Genomic DNA, 19,691 nt, shown 5'->3' on the forward strand with positions numbered 1-19,691 from the left:
CCCCCAGATATCCTCCCGGTTCACTCCCTCTCCTTCCGATCTCAAACACCACCTTCTTCTCAGTGAGACTTGGTAAGACCACTTTTTTAAATGTTAACCCCGCCCCCGCCACCAGCGGTCCTGCCCTCCCATACCCTACCCTGCTTCCCCTTGTCTTTTCCACAGCACTTGTCTCTTTTCAACAAATGATAGACATTTACTAGTTAATCATATCCGTTGTTTACTCTCCAGCAGGGAATTTTGTCTAGTTACTCACTGCTGGGAAAGCTGGCCCAGAGGAGGCTTGCCATAAATATTTGTTCAATAAATAAATGGAGTTTTAGAGCTGGAAGGCACCCTGAAAATCGCTCTTGGATGGAGCAGCTGAAGGTCAATGAGGTGAAATTAGCCACTGTGGACCCACAATAAGTTCAAGGGAAGAACTGGACCAACAACTGGCCTGGCCCTAGGTGTCTTCACGGGGCGGTCCTGTGACGATCACCTCCCCTCCCCCTTTCTTTGCCACAACCAGAGGGGCACCGACAAACCAGAGAGAGCCAATGGGGACACCAACCTAACTACAATGCCAAGGGTATTTATCACTTTCTTCTTGGTAAGCCTTTGTATGGTTTCACCATTGGTCCTGCTTCTCTGATAACTTGTAGGAAGCAAGGAACAAAGTGGAGGCTTGGGCTAATGGCTCTTCTTACCCCCACATGTCCCAACGCCAGGACTCTTGGAAAACTGTAAACACACATGGTTGCTAGGTTTTCCCTAAAGCAATTTATCAGTCTTGTTTAAAAAAAAAAACCAAAGTCATTGTTTTCATCATATAAGTGCTAAATTAGTATTTGAAAAAAAGTCGATTAGTATGAACAAAATGATTCTCCATTGCATCACTGAAATATTTCTGACAATCCAGAGTAGATTAGAAGGAAAGTAGACCCCAGATCCCATTTTGTATCAGGGGTTCATCTGTCCCTGTAGCTGTAAAGAAAAACGGTCTGAAAATACACAATTTTAAATGCCTCAGGATGATGGTTCTTCTGCTGCCAATTCTGATTCAAAAAGAAAATGCTGTGAGTGAGTCTGAACTTCATAAACAGACCTGTTCATAATGGCACACCTCACAGGTGCAGAGCTACACAGCACGATATTAGCAAAAAGCCTGGAAGGCTCCATCCGTGGCTCACCGGACGATTTAACTTGCCAGAGGATGTAATTAAGAACAAAGTTATCTTTCTAATCATTCCTTCATTACTGAGATAACTCAATTGGAGACTTTTTGGGAGATGCCAGATTTGGAAATAAAATCCTTACAGACCGCACTGAAATGTCATGAAGATTATACCAGGAAACAAATTGATGCGCATAGACAATCTTCCATACACACCAGAAAATTAGATCTCAGGAGAGATGTGGGGCTCAGATGTAAAGTCAAGGGCGGGGGTGGAGGCAGAGTGCAGTGAAAGGCAAAATCAGCGGCTTCCGGGAGAGAGAGGAGCCCCAGATGTCCAGGCGTCCCGTTAAGTTACCTTGGGTGGTGCTCTTCCTTGCTTTCACTAACTTGCCCCTTCCAGCTCCAAAACCATTATTTCCATAGTCCAGGTCACTGTCACTATCACTGCCACCACCAGCAGAGTACGCACGCATTCTGGGTACCTTGTCCTAAATAAGTAACACGAGACCGTTAAGGTTATTCACGCAAGTCGAAATGGGGCAGAACATCCTGAGAGGATGGGATACGGTTCATCGCGGGCCGAATTCCATTCCACTGCGCCACCCCGAGAACAACTCTGCTTTCCCTGTCTATTTGCCTCTCTGGGAGCTGGCCCAGTCTACTCAATTACCGGAGCTGTAGAAGCAGGGCTGCGCTAATGAAGCCATTGACCACTCTGCCATTGTCCCAGGGACAGGAAAGTCCTCACAGCTACCTGATCTGCATTTTGTACACTTCTTTATGGGGTCTTATTTTTCTCAAGTGCCTATTATGAGCTGCTGTTCCAAGCCTAATGGCTTATTTGTTTAACTGATCTCATCAATGGCTTTCAAGTATCAGAGGGTACGGAAAGAATCAACCTTGAGAACAAAAGAAGAAATGCTTGCCTAATTTACGATTTCCTTCTATCCCTTGAAAGGACAGGAGCCTTTAGGAAAGTACGCAACTGCTAACCCAATATACTCCTCGAATCAACTGAAAGTTCATGGGTTGAGGGACTCCGTCTCCCCTCTTGCTCACAGGTACACACAGCCTGACCCTTGAGTCGTCACTGGTGTGGCAATAAGGCCCTGTCAGGAATTGCTGAGGTGGTCGATGCTGTATAAACAGTCCCCACCCCACCCCCCACTTTGTGCACAGGATCAGAATACTGGAACTAAGATTGCACTTCTGTGTATAGAATTATAAAAGAACGCCTTTCAGGTTTGCAGGCTACCGTGTTAGAGCCTATTATTCCCCACCCATCTGGGTCTCTAAAATCTGTTTGGGAGGGTGTCATTCGGTTGGAAATTATAAAAACACATTTTAGGATGTAAACCCCTCATCTGGAGTTATAAGTTCAAGCAGCTATGTAGTCCTTTATTCCTTTATTCCTTTATTCGCTGACTCATCCATTCACCCCTTCAACAAACGCTTATCGAGTGCCTATTCTCTGCTAAGAGGAGTGCTAGGCTCTGGGGGTAGCGAGTTCAATACGCAGGATACTGGTAGTCCAGCAAGGATGATGTTCATGAAGGGTGATGAGTCTCCAGGCTGGGGTGCTTGGGGAGCCCCACGTCTAGAGTTCCAGTACGGCCCCAGTAACACTTTCTGCAGTAGGAGATGAATTTTTTCACCCCTCCGTTCAACAAACGTTAACGGAACCAGGCACTGTGCTTGGTGCTAGAAATGTAAGCTAACTTTTGCTTCCAACTCTTTCCCCCTGACCATCAGCAAAGTAGGCTTCTAAGTTCTAAGCCACAGCGGTGACCCTCTCAAATCAGAGCGAGCTTTCCAGTGGGCAGAGCTGGGGCAGTGATGAGGGAGAGAACCCCAGAGAGGGGTCTTTGCTGCTGGGCGTGTATGTCGGGTGAGGAGTGTCTTACCATCACATGTAGTGGAACAGCCCTCACCCGGCCAGCAGTCAGCTGTTGTTGTTGTTATTATTATTATTTTTACTTTCTTGGATTTGCCTGAACCCCTTTGCCACAGTCATGACCTGTTGTTTTTGAATGACTTCCCCTCCGACTCTGGGTGTCTTTAGGGTTTTCTCAACTCTCCAGTTCCTAAAGCAAGCACAGAGTCCTTGGAACAGTGCTTCTCAAAGTATTTTCCACAGCCCAGCAGCACTGGCATCACCTGGGAATTTGTTCGAAATGTTTGGACCTCAACTCATCAGTACAAAATCGGACATGGCATGCATGGATGTGTAGCCCTCTGGGTGGTTCTGATGCCCACTCATGTTTGGGAACCACTGCTTTGGAGGAGTCTTAACATTTTTATGTCTAAATTAAGGCCTGATAGACTATATTGGTTTACTCTTTTGCCTCTTAGGCTCCTGTCTTATAGAGGCTGCCATTCTGAGTGTCAGACATGGAATTCAGAGGGCTGAGTTCTAGTCCCGACTCCTGAGTGAGGACCCTGAATATGATCCAGCATCTCTCTGGAGTTGTGTTCTCTGCTGTAAATTGAGGCTGTGGGCCTCGAGAATTTCTTTCCCTACTTGTCTATGGCTCCATACTGAGATGCTAAAGGCTGAAAGAAGGTTCGGCCCCACTGGTTGTGGGTGACCCCGGATGTGGGCTAATCTGGATATTTTCTCATCATAGTTGGTAGAAACTCTAGTAGAAATAGTAATGGGGGCTTCTAAGGCCAAGACTGGAGGAGACAAAGGCAGCAGGAGTGAGAAGAGTTAAGGAAGGGTGGGGAAGCTCTGGTAATTGATCCATATGTTCTTCTTCCCACCCTTCTCACTGCCAGGTGACAAGAAAGAGCCTGAAGGGGGCCCACCCAGGACAAATTGGGAAATAGTGAACAGGCTGAATATGGCCCTAGGTAACTAGCTGGAAGGGGTAAATAGGAGGAAACACAGGAGGGAATACCAAGTAACCCCAAGGGATGATAGAAATGTCCCTGAGCCATGAGCAACTTCCTAGGTCCAATCACATGTCAGGAACCCTATGTGTGCCATCTCAGTGTGGATGAAGATCTCATAGCAAAAACGGTAGAGGCTGAAGAGATGCAGGTCTCATTGACCCTGGCAAGTCATGTGACTACTCTGGGGTATAATTATACCTCCTTTACCTGTCCCGTAGGAACGAGGTATAAAGGTTAAAGTAAGAATAAGATAATGAAAAAGTATCATTAAATCATTCTCAATGGTGCTCTTATGGCTTGGGAAAGTGAGTGCCCATTCTGTAACATCTAATCTGGGCAGAGCATCCATGCCTCAAGAATCTAGGGACAGATTTGTGGAAGCATTTCAATTCCTCCCAGAGACCCATGGTGTTCCTTTACAATGCAGGGAAGAAGGTGAGCCTTGGGCTTTTGTTTTTATTCACTGAGCGAATGACAAATGTGATTCAAAAACTGAATCTTTCTTGAAAAGGTTTAAGGAGGTCATTTTTCACCATCAGGAGCAACAGGTGGAGGGTGCCCTCCTGTCAGCCACCCCCCTTACCTGGGTCTCAGCCGTGGGGTCTTCGCCCCCCCAGTCTGGAAGCTGCTCGCTTGCGATTGTGTTTTCGGCATATTCAAATGGCGAGCAGGTCTGGGGCCTTGGCTCTGCTTCATTCTGCTTTTGGGAATTGATTTTTCCTAAATGAGGAAATGTACATGAAGTCATAATCTGCTTCCTTTCACTCTTTACAAGTTTAGGGAGGGGAGTGAGGGAGACATTAAAAAATAATAAAAAAAAGTCCAAATACAGTCAAAGCTAGGTATCCCACTGAAGGCAAACTTTTCCACAAAATGTTGATAGACTTCTCATGTTAGGAAGGGGTCAGTGAGCAAACCCTTTGGGAAACACCGATTACTCCTCAAACAGTGTTAAGCATCAAATGATAAACAGGTCTCCTTTTGGGAGCACTTCTCAGAACCTCCATTGTGCTATTGAAAATTGTCATACTGTCCAAAGAAAGGATTAGAACTGGAAGCCCTAAATAATATGCCCTATTCTGAAGACAATACTATAAATTTAGAGAGAAAAGTCTTTTCCAGATCTTTTTTGAGGATTCATATTTAGAGTATAAGTATATTCTGAGAATGTTAGCTTGCCTGATTTCAAAAGCAGATCTTTCCCCCATGCTTCTTTTGAGCTTAACTTGTGATAATAAAGTGAAAAATTAAAAAAAAGAAGAAGAAGAAGCCCTTCCCAAACATACTTGGGCAGGGAACCCTTATTTTCCTAGAATACCCATTACGGTCATTTCCAATGCACTCAGAATGTGCCCTGGGCAACTGTGCTCTTAAAGATCTTTCGGGGCAGTACTCTCAAGCTTTTATGTGCCTACGCATCAGCTGAGCTTTTGTTAAATTGCAGCGTCGGAATCAGAAGGTCTAGAGTGCAGGTCTGAGATTTTGCATTTCCGAAAAGCTCCTGGGCCATTCTGATGATGCTATGCTAGCCTATGGATCACACCCTGAGTAGCAAGGGTGTAATGAGCAGGGAATGATTAAAGAAAGTTCCCCCATTACCCTTAATAGTAGATTAACCTGCAGAGTGAATTCCTTCCTCCTGCCAGAAAGGAGAATCGCTGTTATTATCCTCCATCCTCAGTGATTACCAACAGGACATGCTGTGAGAGCCTCTCAACAGCATTTTGCTTGTGAGCAGAAGAGAAGTCACTGTATTTTAGCCAGCACTGTGAGACTTGTACAGTTACTTCTATTTTTGATTATGCAGATAAGTGAAAAAATTGAAATACATGCATGAAACAGGAAGGGACTCCTCTAAGTGGGAATGACCTCACTTTCCTTTTGTTCCAGCCATTCCTCCATTCCCTGATTTTTCCAGTGAGTCGCCGTTGGCCACAGAGAAAAGAACAGCCTTGGAAAGGGAGACCTGCGTCTGGACCGCAGTGATGCTATCATTTGGTAGACCGGAAGCTGCAGGGTGGGGGACAAAATTATACCCTGTGGTTCTGTTGACCTCACTCTCTACCGTATACTTTTTTTTTTTTTTTTTTACATCCCTTCATGACAATTTAATTAAGACACAAACCTCCAAAACCAGTGTGGTGAATATTAGCAGCAAGATCAGAACAATCTCCTTCCAATCCCCTTCTTATGAAGCAATTCAAGGCTTGTGGTTTCTATTCAATTTGTTATAATGACAGTGTTTAATTATGAAGTCTACTCAGCAGCCCGCCGCTGAATTGAGGTCACACATGTGACTATTCAAGCATGGAGCACATAATCTATAACTAAGATTTCGCCCCTGAATCTCTGGAGGCTGTGTCATTAATTAACAATGCATTTATTTAAAAAATAATATGCATTACAGCCTTCTAAAATGTAGCCTTGGCTTGGAATGAGCAGAAGTTTGTGATGAAACATTCATGGTAGTTGGTGTTGTTGTATGAAGAACTCAGCCTTGAGAATAGCTCAGTCACATTTATTTGAAGCTATTTAATTAAAAGTCTTTTTTTCTAATTTCTCAAAAGCCGACAGTATAATTTCTACTTGTGGCTCCTTTCTAGTCATCAAATCATAAAAGAGAGTCCTTAGAGTTCTAGTTCAGATACTTATGCATGTCATAAATGCAACCTAAGCCGTGCAAGTTAAAAATTATTTAGTGTCATCCTGCACTGCAATAAATATTTTTAATCTTGAGGGAACAATGAAAAAACTTTGACCCTTAGCCTAGTCCTATCTTTAATCATGGAAGCTTGTTTCAATTGACTGTGACGAAGGGTAGTGCATCTCAGCGAGAAGACTCATTCCACTCTATTGCATTTAATGCACAATCTACAGCTGATATATCAAACTAAGTTTTTTATAGTTCAACATATAAATATATTTGAGCAGGATAGGAACGTGTCAGAAGACCTACATTTCTGGTTAGAGGGCAAACAACATTTCAGCTAAATTTATGTCTCGGGCCTAAACAGGTCTATATTCAGAGTTAGGTTTTAAAAGATAAAATCCTATGTGCATGTTGTGTGGTTTTTTTTCTTCATCAATATATATGTCCATATACCTGTGCTTACGTGCTTGTTTCCTTTACGTGTGTGTATATCCCGTGCCGTAACACTAAGAGTAGATGATGTTTAACACAGGTCTGTTTACTTTTTGTTTGAGGACGTACAGGGATTTTCACGCATCCACATTCCCATCGGGCAGAGGTCACTGACTGACCTCCTGGTGGAAATCTTTTCTGCGGCCTGTTTTCCATTTGTTGTCAGCAAGTGCATTATTTTGGTGTGGAAACAATCTCATTTGGACGGTCATAGGCATTTTACCTGAGGAGGCTGGTTTGGGGAGGTGACTTTCAGGAGGCCGCATGCCCCTGGCGGTCATGATGGGGTCCGATGTAGAATGAACGATGGTGTTATCTGCAGAGGCATGGCTGTCTGCAGAGGAAGGCACTTCTCGTTCAAGGGTCTGAGCTCTGATGGAAGAAGCTGCACAAAGTGCTGGCTGGAGAGACAGGCTGGGCTCAGTGTCCTCTGGGGAGTCTGGGTGGCATATGTACCGCCCTGTGGAGCGATTTCCCGAGTCTGGGAGTGGGAAGGTTCCAATCCCACTGTCCAGTGTCCTCATCAGGCAGTTGGATTCTAGACAGAATAACATAGTGAGGATTAGAGAAGGCTCACATAAAAGGATAAAATGATCGTGAGGATTTGTATCTGATCCGGAGAAAGGGGGATATCTAGAAGGAAGAAATACTATTAATGGGGTAGTAAATTTCCAGTGAGTGGCATCAAACAGACATTTAGTTGAACATGGAAATATTCCCTTCACATAATATGAGGTAAGACAGCCCTTACTGGCATTAAGAATCACATGTACTTATACCCTGGATGGCTCTCTAGAGTTATCACAGAAAAAACAAAACAAAACAGTCATTAGAGACCAAAAATTATTTTTGGTCACCATTATTTCAATTGGGAATCATATGACTTCGACCAATTAGGTGAAATTTATTAACCGAAATACGATGAGTAATAAGCACACATAACACATTGAAGTGATGTCCTAACAAAGGTAATTATGCATCTCTTACATGAATTATCATCCACTTGACAGTTAACTAAGTCTCTGGCCTCTCAATTTAATTGTAAGGGCAAGTAATTCACACGCTATAAGGTCACCCCAAAAGGTCCCTTACCTATGATACTATCACTTTATCATGTGGGCTTCATTTGACCCAACTGCCATTTGAAGTCAATTTATTGAGAGGACTACAGAGCCACTGCCTCTTTCCTTCTCACTTCACACAGTGACACAACCCATCAGTACCTGTTGGATTTCTTGTCACTCCCAGGTATCCCTAAAACTATTATTCTCTAAAACAAATCGAGTTGATTTCACCACACATGGGTAACATATTCTGCTGTGCCTCATCTTTAAGAAACATTAAATACAGACAAAAATACATATCTGCAAAAATTATTGCATATTTGATTTCTGAAATGGTGGAATGGTTTATCCAAGCCAACGAGACAACTTCCAAGATCGGCTTGTCACCCCCAAAGTCTCCTGTTTATATGATAATTCTAGAATAAAACATCCTTGGTAAAGTTTGTATCAGCAGCTTATGGTTCTAAGACTAAGTAAGACTTAGCACCCTGTTGGGCATGGTGGTGAACATAACAGAATATGGCATAACCTTTGCATCAAGAGGCTCAACAGCTAACGTTCTGGTGGTGCTTTATGGAACAATGGCTTGGAAAGTGGGAACTGCCAATAGCTATTGTATGAACCCCGACACAGGATTCTCAGCCTCTGCAGGTCTCAGGTTCCTTATGGTATAGCTGTGAGGATAGAAATATGTTCGCCATCCAATCTCTAGAATTGAGAACGCTACTGAGCATACTGTGAAAGGTAGCTGAAAGAGTTAAATAATGAACAGTGACATATGCAAAATGTTTAGCATATTTATCAGATATTAGCAGGTACCTGGTAGGTGGATAGTTTATCCATAAGTGCCTTCCTTACACAATCTCATTTGGTGCTGAGCAATTAGTATCAGAATTCCCCAACCTGTCCATTCCCTACCCTCTTCCTCAAAACCGCTTTGCTGCAAGTGAGTAGTGGAATTCTGGGAATTTCCTAACACTAAGGTAAAAAAAAGGGGGGGTGGGGGTAGGGCTGCAGACAGACTTTGCTGTTACAGGTTCTAGTAGGTTTGGTGCTGGTTTTGGAGGCACTAGGGAGATGAAGTCCCTATCAAAGAAGCAGCTTCCATTTTCAAAGGGGTATTTAGTGGGAAGCTGCAGATACCCTCTCTCATTTAGCCGCCTCATACACCATGGGATCTCAGACACTGGTCAGGGACTGCTGGGCCCTGATTCATATGGTGATGGCCTGGGGTGGGCTTTTCTTTTTCAGGATCATGATGGCCAAGCCTTAGCTCCATTCATTTCAAGGCCTCCACCTGGCCAGCTTTACTCTCAACCAGCTTCAAAGATGGTTCATTATCTTCTCTATTCATTTCCTCCTCAATTAAGGGGACCTGATTGTTACAGAAGGGCCTTTTTGAGAAAGGAGCAGTTCTTTGCATGGGGAGGCATTGCCAGAAAAGTTCCAAAGGAAAGACCGTGCTATTCAGATTTCAAGGTCTTTTCTTCATTTTAGCCTAGAAATACAAACCCCCTCAGAGTTAGCATGTCCATGTGTTGTACTTGGAGCAATTCTAAGAGGCTGAAGTACTTCGGTCTCACCCAGGAGCAACTGGGTCTTCATCAGAACTGACCCAGTGTTTGGCAACGGGAAGCTGACTCAGGCTGTAACAGCTGAGATGTGTTAGTCCCCACATGCCCCAGGCTGCCTCCCGTGCTAACTTACTCCCAGCACCTTCAGGATTGCGTAGCCCCCAACTAAAGCGTGCTTGCCAGGATTAAGACATGGGGAGCTCTTTCCCTTTTGTGGATACGAATCATTAAGTTTGGCTGCTTACTGCAGCCACTAGGACTTCACTCCTTTCTTGGTGTTATGGCTTCATCTTCACAACCTTACAAAGTAAGAACTATCATCACCATCTACAAATGAGGAACCCTAGCTCAAAAGTGTTAAGTAACTTGCCCAAGGCCATGCGCTCTATAGATAAAGAGCTTGGATTTGAATCCAGTCAGGCTTAACTACAAAGACCAAGCTCTTAACCATCAAACTATCCTGATCCTTCCCAAAAGTACAGATAAATCCAGAAGTGGGGTCCACTCAGCTAAGAGCCATTGAGGCAGCGTTGTGAACAGAAAGCTCACAGAATGCCCCCCACCCCATCCTGCTCCTAGGCAAGGCACTCAGCTTCTCCTTTGGAATTGGAACAGGCGCCTGAATTCTAGCTGGCTCCCACGCTCCCCATCCTGAGGTGTGAGTCTACTGTTAATGTTCCCTGTATTTGCATGGTTGCTGCCCCCATGCAGAATGCCTGCACATCCTGATCTGCATGGTTTCTGAGGACCATGACTGCTCAGTATCGCTTCCTTCTGCCCTCTTCAATTGATCCATAAACTTCCATGCCAAGGTTCTCTGGCATTAATCGCAGCTCTCTGGACTAGGCGATAGGCACTGCCTCCAAGGGCAGTTTTTCTGGTTTTGTCTAAGAACTCTTTCCCCTCTGAGTATTTGATGGCTCAGAGAGCACTGAATCCAGTCCCCTCAAATGAAGACTCAAAAAGCAAAATGAGATTCTTTGCTGCCTTTTCAGTGATTTACTGGGGAAAAGTCCCAGCCCCCAAAGCCCTGTATGTGCTGGCTTAGTCTATAATACAAGGTGGGAAATAGGGCTAGGAGAGGTCTAGGGTAGGAAAAATGATGAAGGCAGGCTAAGGACAGTACCCTTCCGAAAATACTGACATTTTCTGATTTCTGTCCCCTTAAATTATCTTCCTTTCCCTTCTTTCCTTTTATAATATTGTCCTACCAGATTCTATAAAGCAGGACTTTTGGTATTCCTGAGTTCTGAGAAGTGTGTGCTCTTAACACTAAACTCACAAACCACCTGCTATTAAAGCCATTTTTTTATTTCTAAAAATTACAGGTGCCAAATGTAGTGAATTTGAAGAGCTCATTTTTTTTTAAAGATTTTATTTATTTATTTGAGAGAGAGAGAATGAGAGAGAGAGAGCACACGAGAGGGGGGAGGGTCAGAGGGAGAAGCAGACCCCCTGCTGAGCAAGGAGCCCGACATGGGACTCGATCCCGGGACTCCAGGATCATGACCTGAGCCGAAGGCAGTCGCTTAACCAACTGAGCCACCCAGGTGCCCTGAAGAGCTCATTTGTAAGTCCCTATGAAATGAGATGTAGACAGTCAGGGACTCAGGCACCATATGCCAAGTTTCACCCTCAAGCAAATTTCTCCAGAATGCATAAACCTTTGGAAATGGGGTTTATGTTGAAAATGCTGACACCTTCTTTATATAGTTTCTTTAAGGTGCTGTAGGTTTCTCACAGTTCATAAAAATACTGTAACCTGAAAAAGTGTTAGATATTGTATTTCTGAAGCCAGCTTTTTTTTTTTTTTCTCAGAGAATTCTAAGAACTCACAAAGTAATTAAATGGCTCTGACAGGAACAAAGTTCCAAGTGGAAAGCTGACCTTGCATCTCGAATGAATTGACAGTCTTGATCTCGACAAGTATAAGTTCACATTTGTGGCCGTGAGAATAGCTGCCAACAGGGCCTTGCTAATGAGTTCAAGGGTTGGGTCTCTGGATGGACCAGCGGGTTTCATCTTCCAAGGTCACCAAACACATCTCTTCCCACCTACTTCTCATTGTCCCATTTGCCTTCTCTCTCTCACTCTCTCAAGGTTAAGTTCTCTCACTTATTAGCACAGGCAAGCCCTAGACGTTTCATTGGATGACTCATAGTGGTGCTTCCCAGTCCTTTAAAGTCATGGCACACATAGAAAATATGTAGCTCACTGAGGCAAACACTGGTTACTTGAGAGCCGAGGGCTCCACATCCTAGCACCCACCCTGGGATCCATTCAGGGCATCAGCAGCAGAATGGCAGGGAATCTCTTTCTTATAGGACGGACTCAGGATCTTTTACTCACACCTCAAATGCATCACTTTGCAGATCTCCAGCAGGCAAGGAGATGGATACTTTCATGGTCTCTTAGAAGTCGATACAGAGATTTCTAGGCCCTCCTTTTTTGGGAAAATTCTCAGAGTGCTTGGATGAGGAATATTGTCTGGCCTCGAAGCTTCAGTACAGAGGGAAGTTACTGTGCCTAAGAGGGAGACGAGCAGCCCAGGAGTGGATGAGTAGCCAAAAAGGGTGAGGTTTTGCATGGGATGGTGGCAGAAAAGAAGTTCTGGAGAAACATTTCCACTGGGGATTTGTCAACTGTTAACTTAGGGTGCACAGTGTAAAAATCCCCACTCAGTTTGCCAATGAGCATTAGCACTTATGCTCCCTGTACCAGGGGTCTCGGCAGGTGGTTTTAGTTTCCTCATCTGAAAATTAAGAGCATACAGCCTTCATCCTGGGGGGGCTTTGAGGACTAGAAACATAGCACCTAATAAACATAGCATGATGCCTGGAACAGACACACAGCTATCATTCAGAAAAGAGCACAATTCTCTAAACAAATGTTCTTAGACTGTAGGCATCCTGGGGGCAAACTGGATTTTATTTATCTACTCAATATTCCCATATAAGTCCATTCCTGATTCTATATTGTCCTTTTTCAACAATATGGTGATTATGTGCTGATAGAACTGATCATAACTGCAGGCTGATCGAGGAACTGATTTACTCTCCATCACGAATACTCAGCACAGCGCCTGACATATAGTCAGTTCTCACTGAGTATAATGAAAAGAACAGGTGGAGAAAAAAACAGCTCTAGTCTTTAGAAAATGCTTCCTGAAATCAAATTGAATATGAAGCTTTCCTTTTGAAATCCCAATCTGCTGCCTTTGTTCTGACTCTGGCAACAAAAGAAAATAGCTGACTTCTTTCTTCTGCAGAGCTATTTTTCACATACGGTCAGACTTCATTAATTCAGATAGCTGGAGGGATAAGATCATTCAGAATTATTGAATATTTTAAGGACCAATTTCTTAATACTTCCAAGCCCTTAGAGCACTGGTCTGTGACCAAGACGAGGACAGCTCCCGGAATGGTGTTTTGGTGTCTTTCTCAGTCTTCCTGCCCCCACCCACTTCCCGCAAAGCATCACTGGCCAGAAGGTCTCAGGTCTAGAAGAAGCCAGAATGGCACCATCACCCTGGCCCTCATCCTCGTGGATTCTCAATGCCATGCTGAGTGCTGGCATCCCCACTTAACATCAGTGCCCATAGTAGTAGAAGAACTAAGCTCTTATAGAGTCTAGTTCCCGAGGACCATTTGTAGTGAGTAGATGAGATTATTTGGTCACATCTTACATGGATTTATGCAAAACAGTGAGTTTCTCTCTTTTAAAACAATTTGTTCTCTCAAGTGGATTGTTCCAAACTTGTTTTATATTATTTCTTCACACAGTACTGTTATCTTTAAAAATAGCTGCAAAGGGGAAAGTTTATTTCCAGCACTGTTTCAGTTAATATAAATTTCCAAGTTGGTGGAATCTGAATTAGCAATGGTTTTTGAGTGTTTGGAAAATACTGCTGATTTTCCCCTCAGCCTTCTCTTCTATGGATTAAAGTGTCTCAAACTTTTTCTTACAGATCCTATCGCACAAATTCGTGATCGTTTGAATCTGTAAACCCAAACTCCGGGTAGTGTTAATGTATTTGTCCAAAAAGATCACTGGATAGGAGAGGCCTGAGAAAACCTGACTTGAGTTCTAAGTTACTCTGAATATTCAGAAGAAGGAAGTTAAAAAAAAAATAGGCTGGAAAGACAAGGCTTGAAGACCCGCGTGGCTAGCTGCTGGCTGTGTGCCAACAGGGTTTGAAAACTATTCTAAGCATGTACAATGACAGCTCATTTGTAATAAGCCTGGCACAGTGCTCGTGACAAAGCAGGGGCTCAGGAAGTTTTCGCAAGTGGTTGTCAGGGAAAGGTGGGGGTCCCTAACATACACCGTCATGGAACCCAAGGTAAACCAAACGTCCATCTGCGTGGTTAGTATTCTACTGCAACACAGGGGTCTACTTCACTGAACAACTACCTTGTGGTTATTTCCTAAGCAATTACCTTTTGGCAACCATTTCTTTGGGGGTTAGCTGATTGTCATCATCAATAAGCAATTGTGAATACGGAGCAAAATACTTGGGAGTCTGTGGCAAGCTGCCTCATGCATAGGAAAGATGGAGTCCATTCTCTCAAGAAATCTATTTCGGAGCTGGCACCCTGAAAAGCTTTTTAAAAAGCCTAAATGAATGGGGTGCCTGGGTGGCTCAGTTGTTTAAGCGACTGCCTTCGGCTCAGGTCATGATCCTGGAGTCCCGGGATCGAGTCCCACATCGGGCTCCCTGCTCAGCGGGGAGTCTGCCTCTCCCTCTGACTCTCCCCCTCTCATGCTCTCTATCACTCTCTCTCTCAATAAATAAATAAAAATCTTAAAAAAAAAAAAGCCTAAATGAATGATGTTTACTGATGTTCCTTTGCTCACAGACTTATTACATTCTCGGGGGACATTTGCAAATTAGTAAGCCATGATTTTCAGTTAGCAAAGGTACAGCTCACCTATCCTAAAAAGTTGGACTCACTTGTGTGCAATGATCAGCCCTTTCTTAGAGGGTCAAACAAACTACTTTAGTAACCGCAGATTTTTTTTTTTTCTCTTCAACACTAATAAATCCTAGGAAAAGAGAAAATTTTAAAATCCAATTTTTTTTTTACTTTGAGCATTTTCATCACATCTACAAGTTTCAGCCAAAAAATGCAACGAGGACCCAATATGACTCACCAGCCAGAAAGGGTGTTTGTAGGGGTGCTTAATACCCATGCCATATTACTAATTGGCATGCTTTCTTCTAATGCAAGTGGTCATATAAATAAGTCTTCGTATGACTTCTCTCCAGGTTCTTAAACATCTTTAAGCTACGTGTGGTATTGGCACCAGAAACTTAAACCACAGATGGGAGAACAGATCTCTTTATTTGCACATCCTTCTCTTCATCTGTACGGTTGAAACAAGCTAAAAAAAATAAGCCTGTTGCCAAAGCCACATCAATTACATTTTGGTTATCCATTCTAAGTTTACTCTGTGGCTTCCTCAAAGTAGTCAAAAATGACTATATTGGTTATTTATTCACAACCACTGGGTACTTTTGGCTGTGGCATTAAGATGACCTTCTGGAAGAGTAAATTCAATTTGATGGCTTTGGAATGCATGGGAATACTCAGTCTTTGAATTCCAAGTGGATTTAAGCTTTCTGAGACTTGAAAAGTGTATAGAAGAATGTAAACTTGTTTTCCAGTCCCCTGTGCTCTGATATAAAGGAAGACCTGGTTATTGGGGGTCTGGTACACTGCTACATAGAGAATGAATATGAGAAAATCATAGGGAAGTAACATGACAAAGAATTAAAAGGAAAAACCAGACCATGAAATTCCTTTGTAAAGATGAAGGACAAGTTATTTAAACCAATATAAAAGATGTGCCACCTTAGGTTGGGTTGGTATCTAGATGAACAAATACTCTGCGTCTGATAGGAGCATCACATAAAATATTGTGCTGGGATGTGATTTAAGGATACAAACTGGAAAGGGTGAGAAATGTGTGTCAAATGCCCATGTAGACCATGAATTCATCGAAATACTTCTTGAATTTATTTACATATCCAGCTGCTAAAACCCCTGAAGGGGGGAAAATTCCTTAAGTTTGCTGTAAGATGTGTTTCTTCCTATCAATGATACTGGAACAACCTCTTCTTAGGTTCTGAGGGTGACTCTCGGTCTAGAATTTTGGGATTCGTTATGCACTTTCTGAACCCTTCTTGATTTCACAAATGTTAATAATTATCTCTATTCTCTTATCCCTCCAGACTGAAAAATCTTGAGATCTTCATATAATTCCTTCATGTCACGTTATGCTACTATGCTTGTCGTGTAAAACAATGCCCAGACTTGTATGCAATATTTACTGTGATACAGAAGAGTAGTCTAATGTGACCAGTGTGGTTTAATAGCCCGCACTTGTTCGAATTGGTCAGCTGATCTAGGAACAGCCTTGGATCTCAGACTCCTACATCTTATTTTGGGAGTTGTCGCTTTAGGTCAAAAAGTCTTTGATGATGAGCATGCACACATATCCCTCCCAACTCCCCACAAAGCAATGACTACCCTTTGACTGCTTTCCTATCCATATGTCAAGTCTTGTCTTTTTTACTTTGATATTTTTCTAACTTAAAGAACAAGATAAAACACAACACTGTACTCTCATTAGCAAAACTTGCTGGAGTACCATAAAAATGTAGAATCACAATGGCTCCAGCCCTGATCTATGATCACCATTTTTCTATGTGAAGAAATGTCAACTTATCTCTCCATCTTGTTTCCTGTTATCCTTGCTCATTCTCTGTCCATGACAAAGTTACTCTATCCTCAACTTTTTTCCTCCCAATCTAATTATCATTTAGCTACTTATCTCTATCTTCTTTTCAAATACTTTGGGCTGGTGCTTATGAAAGGCATGTTAAAGATCTAAACAAGTGATTTTACTGATTCTCCTCTGTTCACAGACTTACAACATTCTCAGATTACATTTCCAAATTAGTAAGTCATGATTTCCCCTTAGAGAAAGTACAGCATGTCTGTCCTAAAGGGTTATCCTTTTATCTGTTCAATGATCTACCTTCTCTCATGCATCCACTCCATCTCTATCTGTCCTGCCAACAATTATCTGGTGAATCTGATATAGATGGCTATTACGAGTAATTTTATCTCTCTAAATCTTTTTTACTCCATGTCAGGTTTTCTGAATTGTATGGACTACTGCTTCTTCTCTCCATTTCATCTGCCTGGATAACATCTGCTTTGATAAAGCAACTGAGGGAAGGGAGGAAAGAAAATAAATTGGGGGTAAGGTGCTGCAGGAAGAGATTCAAAACAGCTTGATTTGGCAAGAAGTGTATAAAAACAGAGAAGCATGGGGAGCTTCAGATATATCAACTTAGCAACAGATAGGAATTTATTAGGCATGTTTACAATAGAGCCTATGTATTATTACCCTAACTTTTTTATATTAAATTTTTACATGCTCTAAAATTACAAATTATTTTAGTTTGTTCATATTACTGCAATTATAGATATTTAAAGAAAGCCTCCAGAAATATAAAAATTTAAAGTTCCTAGGTGTTTTTCTCCATTTGTCTCTATATTTAATCAGTCTCAATGATTTTTTAAATTATATGCAGAAAGGAAAAAAGCCCAAGTCTTCACACTCCTAAACTTTTTTTTTAATTCACTCTAACATGCCTTACTTGCTTGGTTCAGGATTTTAATCATTATAAGGTAATCTATTTTAAGTGAATATTTAAGGATCATTTATTTTTCTTTTATGTGACTGCAGTTGAAATGTGGGTGAAGAGGAGGCTGAAGTTGATGTGAGCCTACCTTCCCATTTCAGCTGCTACTCTCCACTCACCAATATTCCATGGTTGTCTTTACAGGAAGATAATAAAGAAGTAATGAAATCCAACAGACCAGTGGATATGGAGATAGGCAAAAATACAGAGAGATTTTTGCTTCTGTCCATTAAGGATTAACTGCAACAGGAATACACGTATGCTGTTAAACACTATTTTCAGATATTGAACAGTAGGCAGCATAGAACTTGACCTCAGAATCATGGGAACCAAATGAGGTGAGCCCTACAACCTCCCCAGTCACCTTTCTAATGACAGTTTCTAGACTGAAACACAGAGAGAAGGAACACAGAGCCTGCAGATCCTGTTGAATTGAAGAGATAAATATATGCATGTGTGTTTTTGGGGTGGGGTGGGCGGGTATCAAAGTTGCTAGAATTTGCAGGGCTGTATATTGGAAAGAAAAGATAATAGCAGAGGTGTGCCTATAGTTTTGGGCTATATACTAATCTGAACATGCCTAAGGTAAAATGCATGATGTCAGAGAAACAATTACTATGAAGCACTAAGTTAAATAATCTCTTGAGCTCACAAAGGCTGAAAATAGTTTGTTTCCACCATTCAGGGAGGCTAGGCTTTCTAATATGTGGACTATAGGGTAGAGTTCTAGGAAAGGTCAAACCTTAGTAAGGAGGAAAAATTTTATCTAGAATAAAGGCTTCCCTGGAGTTGTCAGAACAAAACTAAAGACTAAGCCTTGAAAAATAAAACTAATCTGCAAATACTTTAAAAGCACTCCAGAACAAAGTCCAAAAATTTTTATAGGAATCCTGAAATCCAGCACTCAACAACATAAAATTTCTAATCTCTGACATCCAGTCAAAAAGTACTAGGCATGCAAAAAACAGGAAAATATGGTCCATCTTCAGGAGAAAAATCAGTCAATAGAAACAGAAGAAATGAGAGATAATGAAATTATAACAAAGAACTCTTAAAATACTGTAGATAGGGGGCACCTGGGTGGCTCAGTCAGTAAAGCATCTGCTTTCGACTCAGGTCATGATCTCAGGGTCCTGAGATGGAGCCCCGCATCAGGCTCCCTGCTCAGCGGGGAGTCTGCCTCTCCCTCTCCAACTGCCTCTCCCCCAGCTCATGTTCCCTCTTGCTCTCGCGCTCTCTCTCTCTCAAATAAACAAAATCTTTAAAAAAATACTGTAGATATTATAAATATGTACAAAGATATAAAGTAAAACTTGAACTTCATTAAGAGATATTAGAATAATAAAAATACCCAAATGAAAATTATAGACAGGAAAAAACCCTATTTAAATAGAAAAAATACACTATATAGGATTAATAATAGATTAGCAGTGATATCAGATAACAGGTCAGCAGAAATATCAGATATAGCAGGGGGAAAAAAGTGAATTTGAAGACATTAGGATATAAACAATCCAAAATAAAGTACATAGAGAAAAAAGACTTAAAGGAATAAACAGAGCATTAGTGAACTTGGAGTCAACATGAAGTAATTTAAATATGTGTACTTGGAGCTCCCAGAAGGAAAAAAAAGAGAAGAAAAATTATGTGACAGAATAACCAAAAATGTACCATATTTGATAAAAACTATAATCCCAAATCTAAGAGACTCAATGAATTCCAACCAGAACCTACATGGAGAAAACCCACTAAGGCACATCATAATTAAGTTGCTAAACATCAATGATAAAAACAAATCTTAGGGGCGCCTGGTGGCTCAGTCGTTGGGCATCTGCCTTCGGCTCAGGTCATGATCCCAGGGTCCTGGAATGGAGCCCCGCATCGGGCTCCCTGCTCAGCGGGAAGCCTGCTTCCCCCTCTCCCACTCCCCCTGCTTGTGTTCCCTCTCTCGCTGTGTCTCTCTCTGTCAAATAAATAAATAAAATCTAAAAAAAAAAAAAAATCCTAAAAGCAACTGAGAATAAAGATACTTTATAGAAGAACAATGATAAAACTGACAGTAGACTTTATGTCAGGCACTACATAATCCAGAAGAGAGTAGATGAACATCTTTAAAGTGCTGAGTGGAAAAAAAAAACCC

At 42.1% G+C, this 19,691-nt stretch overlaps 1 protein-coding gene across 1 annotated transcript in view; it reads right to left on the reverse strand.

The window, feature by feature from the left end:
• NCKAP5 (NCK associated protein 5) overlaps positions 1-19,691 on the reverse strand; it is an 824,899-nt gene that overhangs the window by 48,457 nt on the left and 756,751 nt on the right. Inside the window, exons 16-18 of the mRNA XM_045868505.3 lie at positions 7,420-7,734; positions 4,638-4,774; positions 1,515-1,647 (exon numbers count right to left, since the gene is read on the reverse strand). Of these exons, the coding sequence (XP_045724461.3) occupies positions 1,515-1,647; positions 4,638-4,774; positions 7,420-7,734 (585 nt within the window). The remainder of the gene's footprint in view (positions 1-1,514; positions 1,648-4,637; positions 4,775-7,419; positions 7,735-19,691) is intronic.

Source organism: Mirounga angustirostris, unplaced genomic scaffold (genome assembly GCF_029215605.1).
Source record: "Mirounga angustirostris isolate CCGP_5_RB_7025 unplaced genomic scaffold, mMirAng1.0.hap1 SCAF_3, whole genome shotgun sequence".
Classification (NCBI taxonomy): Eukaryota; Metazoa; Chordata; class Mammalia; order Carnivora; family Phocidae; genus Mirounga; species Mirounga angustirostris.